Here is a 9,719-nt window from a genome sequence, read left to right on the forward strand (position 1 = left end):
TTGTATAAATGTAAAACATTTTTAGGATAAATTGACATCAAAATAATACAAGAGATCATGGTTATTAAGAGATGGTTATTTTAAAACCGCTTTCTTTACAAATAGTGATGATTTCCTTAGCATGCACCACTAATCTAATCATAAAGTTATCACCACATCAGATAAAGATAAATAGTATATTAATATATCCATATTTTTAAGTGTTAATCAGATGTGAGGAGGTGACGATGTAGCCAGAACAAATGAGAAGAGAAGACTCTAAGATGTCAGGGTTGATGATTAATGAACAGGGTAAATATAGTGCTTGCACACGCATCTGTCTGGCTTCTGCGGGGAACATTGATTTGCTCTGAATAAGGGATCAATATGCATGAAAGAGTCCAGTGTGCGTTCTGATCTGGGAACAGAAGCCCTCCTGTTCATGTAATCCTGTTTTCAGAAAGACAAACCACCTTGATCTTTGATCACATACTCTTCTCCTCAGATGTTTGATACACTGTCCCTCATGTCTTTACTGTGATCAAAGTGACCATATCCAGCAGAGTCAAATGAAGCAGAATATCGCATATACTTTAAGAAGTACAGAATTCAGAATTAACCCAGTGGACTGATCCACAAATTCAGCTGATCCGTCAAAATTTGTCAAAGGAACAGGAATATCATGCAAAAAGATTATTTTGAAAAATGCATTAAATAAATCTTTACCTAAATATTGGAAGATTTATGCTATTTTAATAGATTTCCATTCAGCCCTGGTTAGGATATATACAGTGGGTACGGAAAGTATTCAGACCCCCTTAAAGAAATAGACATTTCAAAAGAAATTTGAAACAAACAGCACATTTGAAACAGATTTTTTATTAATTTAAATGTTTACTGTCACTTTTGATCAGTGTAATGCATCCTGCACTGAATAAAAGTATTCATTTCTTTAAAAAAAGTGTTACTAACCTCAAACTGAATATTGTTTATGGGCAGTAAAAGAGATGTTCTAATAAAATTTACTTTTTAGCAAAAAGAGTGAATGAATGAATAAAAATAAATAAAAAAATACATACATAAATAAATAAATGTTATAATTATTATTATTATTTTCAATATTATACCATGAGAATAGATAGTGTGACAACTAGCCCCAAAGTCTCCCTTTATCTGCCATATATCAAAATTGAGGGAACGTTCCTCGGTTATGTGAAGTGTCAGAATAATATTGGAACTTGAAACAATGCTTAAACTTTTCAGATTATGAAGTAAAAAACTGTGAACCTGTCTAACTTATATACAGTAGTTTTCTATGTGAGCCGGCAATGTTTTTAGTCACATAGCCCCATGTCATTATTCAAAAGCAAGTGAAATTACTTTTCTGTTTTGTGCTTTGTCGCTCTTAACCAGATTAAGAACTTCCATCTTCTACAATTAGTGAGTGACCTTCTTAAACAGTTTAGTATGGTACTGAATGTATAGGATTACACCTCCACAAACTTTAAACTGACTGAAACTTACACAGACTGAGGAAGATGACTATTTTAGATTTACAGGTTTATTTGTTCCTCATTTGTCTCAAACAGGCAAAGAGAGACTGCACCATACACGTGTACGGCAGGTTAAGCGGAAGATGTGGTACAGAAAGGGTTAAGTGTGTGTAAATGACATGTTGAAGGAGGAAAAAACACGGCTGTGTTCGGCAGTGGCGCGGTTATTCGCTGCAGGTTCACGCTGTCAGTAAATTAGGACATGGCTTGCGGCTCCGTGTGTGTGGAGACACTGACCGGGGAACTGCCTAAATGAGATAAAAGCCCGTGGATCACACCGCTTTCTGTTTGTCCCACGAAGACATATCGGCTGTGCTACAATATCAGGGACGAGGCCACAGACAGCACGGCGTTCAGCTCTCTAGCGCGAAATGGTCACGTCTATCCTGGGGCTCCTCATTCTGCCAGTATGTCTTCAGCTGTGTGGATTTTCGCGCGGTGAGTGTTTAGAACGAGGATGGTAACAATGGTTGCCATGGGAAGACCATATAGAACAATGCCGCGTTCTCAGAACGTCTGTGGCTACAGTGTTACAATCTAATTCTCAGAGGAGATTTAAATTCCTTGAAATAAACCGACCTGCTTGATATCATTCGTGCGTAAATCTGCAGAGGAAAATGTTTTAGTATGGTTCTTTCAGAGGAAAATGCGTTTGACTCGTATAAATGTATAGGCCCTTGCGAATGGCTTATAGCAATCCACCCTACGTTTAACATTATTGGTGGTATTATTTTTGAACGCTTTAATTAAATTATACTGTATGACTTCTCCTTTTTGTTTCAAATGTAATCATGTGCGTTTCGAAAGCGTTGCTGGACATATCTGCGCCAACGCCTGCTTATGTTTGATCACTTATTTATGCATGTAGGCCTGTTATTTTATAACAGAGCCTTTCGGTTTTTCATTTAAAATGCTTGTTGGAAATCTCGATCCGTGCGCACGCCGCTTCGCTCGGTAAAGAATCGAGGCGTGTTTTGCGGTAATTAAACAGGTGACTCCGGTTGGAGCGCGTGTGAAACGCGTATGTCAGCCGGTGAACTAGCAGCGGTCCGCTTGGCCTATTCTACTTTTAAGTGTTGATATGTTATATATGATGTTATATACGTGATATACATAATCTAACGTCTAAGCAGTGCGTTACGAGGACGCGTTCTTGCGTTCAAAAGCAGCTAGACTGAGCGCAATGTAAGGGGGCGTTCACATAGGACGCGTTCTGTCTGAGCTTTTTTGTGTTTGTGTGTTAATTACTACCCCGTGTAAACATCAGGCACGGGAATCGTAAAGAATTTAACGATTCTGATTCATCTGAACGATTCCCGTTTCTGAATGGCTCAACGATTCTTTGAGATCATTTCAGATTTCAACTGGACAGATGTAAATGCTATTCATTAGGCTTTAGTTTCTAGCTGTATTAATGTATTAAACACATTCATTCAAATATTCCACTGATTACAACAACTCGTATTGTGTTTAATATTGTCATATGTGCAACTATCACCCATTTCTCACTTACCTTAACTGTTTCTTTTGAGTTCATTTTGAGTCAAGTGACTTATAGTTCTAGAGACTGGTTAAGACTAGTTAAAGCAGTAACCACTTCCACTGGTTTTTAATTGACTAAAAATAATAATTTCATAAGATTTATTCATTCAGGAATCGGATCACACTACGTTGTTTTTTTTTATACTGTTGTATTTTTTTTTGCAAATTGTCCAATTTGTATGAATCTTTGAATCTCATTTGTAGCCTACGTTTTTGTATGATCTGCTTACTCCCCACTTTATATGCAGGGGTGGATGTTCATGCTTGATTTCTTCCTATTAAAAAAATCATTGTTTTATTGGAATCATCATACAAATCTATGTGAAATTGGTACCTTGTAAAATCAACCCGATCTCATGACAGTGCGTATAAATAGTACACCAAATAAAAACGAAAACTCGTGGTATACGCAAAAATGGACTTTGGCGTGTGTATGCTACGCGATGGGTAGGTTTAGGGTTGTGGGGTAGATGCGTATCATATGCACGCGAAAACTGCGTATCATATGCACGCCAACAAATTTCGTATCATATGCACGCGAAAACTGCGTATCATATGCACGCCAACAAATTTCGTATCATATGCACGCTAAAACTGCATATTATATGCACGCCAAAGTCCATTTTTGCGTATCAATACCACGAGTTTTCGTTTTTATTCGGCGTACTATTTATACGCATTTTCATGAGACCTGGCTCTGTAAAATACATGTTTTCTAATGAGAATCAGTTTCAATCAACTGATTGCACCGTTTTTTGATTCAGTAAAAAGATCCGTCTCATACTATTCATTGTTGAGAAATCGGACTACACTGATGGTGCCGTGTTTTTAATGAATCATGATTTTTTTTGTGTGTTTTTTAGTTTGGGATTAAGCATGTTACATATCTATGCAGGTGACTAATTTAAGTTTTTAAGTCTAGGCTTTAACCGCAAGTACAACAAGATTGGGGTGGCTTAGTGGTTAAAGATGTGGGTTGGTAACTGAAAGGTTGTTGGTTTAAACCCCAGCAGAGCTAATTCATGACCTGTCTCCATTGTGCCCTTGAGCAAAGTAACTCAGGTTTTTCCAGTGGGGACTGACCGTGTAACGACAGGTACTGTATATGCATTAAAAACGTTTGCTAAATGACAGTTTAGAAGTAATTAGTAGCGTTCAGGTGATTGGGAAAGATAAATGGATTTATCTTGACGAAATACCTCTTATTTTCCTCATATGGTTGATTTCTCATGGGAGTATGTAGTCCTGATGTGAGGAGGGGTTTTGTTTCGAGTCTTAAGGTCAGGCTGCTCCAAACGGTCCGGCGGTGCTTTAGATTAAGGCCCCTTCTGCGTTCTCAGCATCTGTCTGTGATGAAGCAAAGCTTAGATATTCTGATGAATCAGAGCTTTGTCTTATGGTAAATGTTTTGCTAGCACGCATATGAAAAGAAGGCAAGCTGCAAAGCTCAGTCTCTCCTGGTAGGCTGAAATGTTGCAAGTGATCTTAACATCTTAAAAGCCAATCTCAGAACTGACGTTTTCTTTAAGGAGTGTTTACAGAATGTCGGTGTAGCATTTTGTAAACCTCAAAATTACTTTTAAATGTCAAATGGTTTGAATCAGTTGAATTAGTAGTTGTTGTTTTTTTGCCGGATGGATTGGCTGCTCTGGCATAAACAGCATACTACTGTCAAAAAACGCTGTCTTACAGTTTATTAGAGCTATGAACTGGTAAAATATGCTTTTATATGCTTTTAGTCCAAAAAAAAAAAAAACTTGGTCCAAATTGCTATTGCTATGAGAAAATGTACTGCATGCCTTTTGGTTATATAGGATATGTATTGTTAATATTATATTTAAAGATGTGTAATGATATGTAAACTTTGCTTGTTGAATTGCTTAGGCAAAATGATAATATGATAATGTAGCATTCAACCATTTGAAACATTTGTTGAAGTTATGCAGCTGTGACAAGATTCTCAAACACGGTCACGGTCAAGAACAGCTGTCTTGTATGTGCATGATCTGATAACTGTAAGATGCACATTTTAACACTCATAGCTAGTTCAGATACATCTGCCATGCTGTCCCGGCTGGGGACTGTTTTGATTTGACTGAATGTCAGTCATGACATGAGCAGCTGACTTTGGCTAATGTCATAAGGGGAAAGCGGGTGCCCATGAATGAAGTGACCGCATTGTTTCAAAGGATGGGCAGGACTGGCCCTCGTTCAGAAGAAATGCAGTTCATGTTATTCAGAGGTTTGCAGGTTGTAGTTTTGTTATTTGTGGTGTTTTGACCAGTAATGGCAGTTTGAAAGATGGTGTGAATTTGAAAGGACTCATTCCAGATCTAGTGTACTCTGTAACTGTAGACCTTTAGTCTTGCCAAAAACAATTTTTATCTGATTTGTAGTTAATGCACCTGTTCCAATACCGTTCATACTGTACCCTTTTCATGGCATTTAGTCAGACCTTCCACGGAGGGCAATATAACTACAACTGCTTGGATCACTAGTCAAGCCATGTACTCTCTAGTCAGATTATTTTACAAACATGAGCGGTTAGGTCATCTTATCAGAGACGTTTCAAAATGTTTCGGTTGTCAAGGTTTTTGTTGGTATGTTCACAGATTTATCGCACCACTAAGCAGCACTGAACAGAGTTGCAAAAATGTTTGTTTTCAGACAGTTTCATGAACATTTTGTTTTTATTTTTATTGTATTGATGTTATTCTTGAATTTTTGTAACCGTTTTTGCCATGAAGATGCTGACATGACTTTAAAAATCTATACTTTTTAAAATGTATACTACTACTACTGATCCTACTACTACTACTACTACTATTACTACTACTACTACTTTGTCTGTTATTTACATTTAGTCGTTTAGCAGATGCTTTTATCCAAAGCAACTTACAAATGAGGACAATAGCAGCAATCAAAACCAACAAAAGAGCAACAATATGTAAGTGCTGTGACAAGTCCCGGATAGTCTAACACAGCACATGTAGGAAGGTTTATTATTATTATTATTATTATAAACAAAAAGAAAACGGGTAGACAGAATAGAAGAAGAATAGAAAATGCTAGTGTTGGAGCAGTACATTTTTTCCCTGATAAATAAAAAGAAAACAAGTACTGTAGATAATAGAAATAGAGAACGCTAGTGTTAGAGGGTCATTTTTTTATAATAAATAAAAAGTAAATAGAATAGAAATAGAATAGAGAACGCTAGTGTTAGTCATTTTTATAAAAAATAAAAAGAAAACCAGTAGATATAATAGGAAAAAAATAGAGAACGCTAGTGTTAGAGGGTCATTATTATTATAAACAAAAAGAAAACAGGTAGACAGAATAGAAGAAGAATAGAAAAGTTAGAAAAGCTAGTGTTAGAGCAGTACATTTTTTCCCTGATAAATAAAAAAAAAAACAAGTACTGTAGATAATAGAAATAGAGAACGCTAGTGTTAGAGGGTCATTTTTATAATGAATAAAAAGAAAAATAAATAGAATAGAAATAGAATAGAGAACGCTAGTGTTAGTCATTTTTATAAAAAATAAAAAGAAAACCAGTAGATATAATAGGAAAAAAATAGAGAACGCTAGTGTTAGAGGGTCATTTTTATAATGAATAAAAAGAAAAATAAATAGAATAGAAAAGAGTAGAGAAGGCTAGTGTTGGAGGGTCATTTTTTATAATAAATAGAAAGTAAATAGAACAGAAATAGAATAGAGAATGCTAGTGTTAGTCATTTTTTTATAATAAATAAAAAGAAAACCAGTAGATAGAATAGAGAACGATAGTGTTAGAGGGTCATTTTTATAATAAATAGAAAGTAAATAGAATAGAAATAGAATAGAGAATACTAGTGTTAGTAATTTTTTATAATAAATAAAAAGAAAACAAATAGTTCCAGTCAGTTTCATGACATTTACGGCTCAAGTCATTGGCTGCAGAATGGAGCGCCCATGACCAAAGATTATGGATTTCTCTGCACATTAATCTGGAATGGGAGCACTACACTACCTCTGAAACGGTTAAAAATTGTATCTTTTTCCTCAGGCAGGATTAAGGGTGGCGACAGTAGTCTATGATAGCATTGTAAATGTTTTATTCACGTAGTATATCACTCAGTTTACAAAAAACAAACAAAAACTTGACAAATTCCAATGTAACCAATATCACACTTCTATATGGGTCAACATTTTCTGTACAAAACTCAGTATTGGGGAAAATTTGTCCAGTTTCGTGCATCAAGTCTAACTGTAACAAGCCACTGACACCACCTCTTTCTGCCTCACAGGCTCCCGAACAGAATGTGAGCAGTCTCAGTTCCAGTGTGGGAACGGCCGGTGCATCCCGTCTGTGTGGCAGTGCGACGGCGACCTGGACTGCTCGGACGGGAGCGACGAGACGTCCTGCGGTGAGTCTGTGTGCACTGGTGTGTATGAGAGCTCATAGCAAGTCATCTGAGAATTACATCAGCTCAGCGGCACAACATCCGTCATTGTTCTGATGTGTGGGCGTTTTTGTCTTGATGCTCGCCAGAATAGCCACACCTACCAGCCAGTGTGTGATTTCCCTGATCCGCAGTTAAACTAGTCCTGATCTCCAGAGCTGATGTAACTCTTGGGTAATCTGTCATAATGGAGGCAGAAACAGATTGGCTTGCAGTTTGGACTAAGCACAGCGAAATTAAAATATTGATGAGGGACAGTTGCTTGCTTGCCCACTCGTTCATAGTATGACTGAACACCAAGTGGGTTTATATGTAAAGATTTTCCCACCTAGGTGATCTATAACGCTCATCAGTGTGCTAACTGGGTCATTGATGCGAGAGAAATTACAGATGGGGGCCGGCACAGATAAAATCTTTTTTTGGATCCTAGTGTTCCCATTTAGGCCTCTTCACCTTTTACTCAGAGGCGTTTCCTCTGAGAAGCCAGTACCTCCTTATAACTCTAGAATAAAATAAATGACAGAACAAAAAAATATTTTGAAATATGAACTAATTTAGTATGTTAATCACTATTTTTCCTACAGCAACACGTCTTTTGCTTCTCTTGAGGTGACTGTGAATGTATACTTGTGTTTTTGTCCCTCATTCAATGTACAGTTTCAAATTACAAAAGAGAATGTGAATTGCAATTTGCATCCTATTTGACTTGAAAGCATACAGTAAATATATTTTTGTATTTTTATATAATTAGATATGATTTCATTAGTATCATTATTGCAGTGTCAACATTGTATGTACAATTTTATATAAGTTAACTCTTATGCTCATCAAGGCTGCATTTATTTGATTTAAAATACAGTAAAAACAGTAATATTGTGAAATATTATTACAATTTAAAATAACTGTTTTCTATGTTAATATATGTTAAAATGTAATTTATTCCTGTGATCAAAGCTGAATTTTCAGCATCATTACTCCAGTCTTCAGAGTCACGTGATCCTTCAGAAATCATTCTAATATGCTGCTTAATTTTTTTTATCACTTATTATTGGTGCTTAATTATTAATAATTGATAATGATTCAATGTTAAAGTTTTTTTCTGCTTATGCAGCAAAATGCAGAAATTTCAGGATTTGAGTAGAAATGTGTACATTTATTTGAAAGAGAAATATTTTGTAAAATTATAAATGTCTTCATTGTCAATTCAATTTTATTGTTGATAAATTATCTCTATCTATCTATCTATCTATCTATTTATCTATCTGTCTATCTGTCTGTCTATCACCTGCTTATGTATCACAGTTTTCATATAAATATTAAGCAGTAAAAATGATCTGAAGGATCACAGGTAATACATCTTTCTTGAGCAGCAAATTTAAAGATTTTATGAAAAAGATTTTATGCATAAGTTTCTTATTGACTGTATGGATAAATATTGTGCCACAAACCTTTAACCTTGAAAATATGTGATAATCAAATGCGATTGGAACATGCATTTACATTGGACATAAAAATAAAGCCCAGAACAAAGAATGCGCTTTGGCTCCATTTCAGCAATGGTCCAGCAGCTCTGTACTGTATCCCAGCAGTGGCTCTGTGTTGAGAATGTCAGCCTGTCCGTTTGCACTGCTCCATCTCCTATTGCCATTCAGTCCGCAGGAGGCCTCCTGCTCCGAGTATGCACTTGTGCTGTGAGAGGACATGAAGAGACTGTGAATGTGTCTGAGACGGGAGGGAGCTGCTCTTTACCTCATACTGTAGGATTCAAAGAGCCCCCCGTCTTAAAGCGCCTCTGTAGGATTGAAGTGTGTTCTTTTAAATCAATATCCAGTGCTGAATTAAGCAAAAATGTGCAGGCCTGTGGTGCAGTGCTGGTTTTTGTTTACCACATTCAAATACTTTGAAATGTTGACGGGTGACAGAAGGACCCAGCAGAGATGCAGACAGGTTATTGCTTTTACTTCTAAGAGATATGAGCAAAATTAGGAACTGACATTATGCGGTAGTGCATGTCTCTAGCCTTAAGTGTGTGTGTGTGTGTGTGTGTGTGTGTGTATATCAAGGTTCATAAAGGCAGCATTTGTTTGATCTTGATACAAAATATTGAAATAATATTGCAATTTAAAATAACTTGTCTTTTGTAATATATTGCTAAAATGTAATTTATTCCTGTGATCAAAGCTGTATTTTCAGCATCATTACT

The 9,719-nt window shown here is 36.2% G+C and overlaps 1 protein-coding gene across 1 annotated transcript in view; it reads left to right on the plus strand.

The window, feature by feature from the left end:
- The first annotated feature begins 1,613 nt into the window (after nucleotides 1-1,613).
- LOC107726544 (very low-density lipoprotein receptor-like) overlaps nucleotides 1,614-9,719 on the plus strand; it is a 21,599-nt gene continuing 13,493 nt past the window's right edge. The window contains exons 1-2 of the mRNA XM_016536172.1: nucleotides 1,614-1,970; nucleotides 7,361-7,480. Coding sequence (XP_016391658.1) covers nucleotides 1,904-1,970; nucleotides 7,361-7,480 — 187 coding nt within the window. The 5' untranslated portion in view covers nucleotides 1,614-1,903. The remainder of the gene's footprint in view (nucleotides 1,971-7,360; nucleotides 7,481-9,719) is intronic.

This window comes from Sinocyclocheilus rhinocerous, unplaced genomic scaffold, assembly GCF_001515625.1.
Source record: "Sinocyclocheilus rhinocerous isolate Xijiao unplaced genomic scaffold, SAMN03320098_v1.1 scaffold726, whole genome shotgun sequence".
Classification (NCBI taxonomy): Eukaryota; Metazoa; Chordata; class Actinopteri; order Cypriniformes; family Cyprinidae; genus Sinocyclocheilus; species Sinocyclocheilus rhinocerous.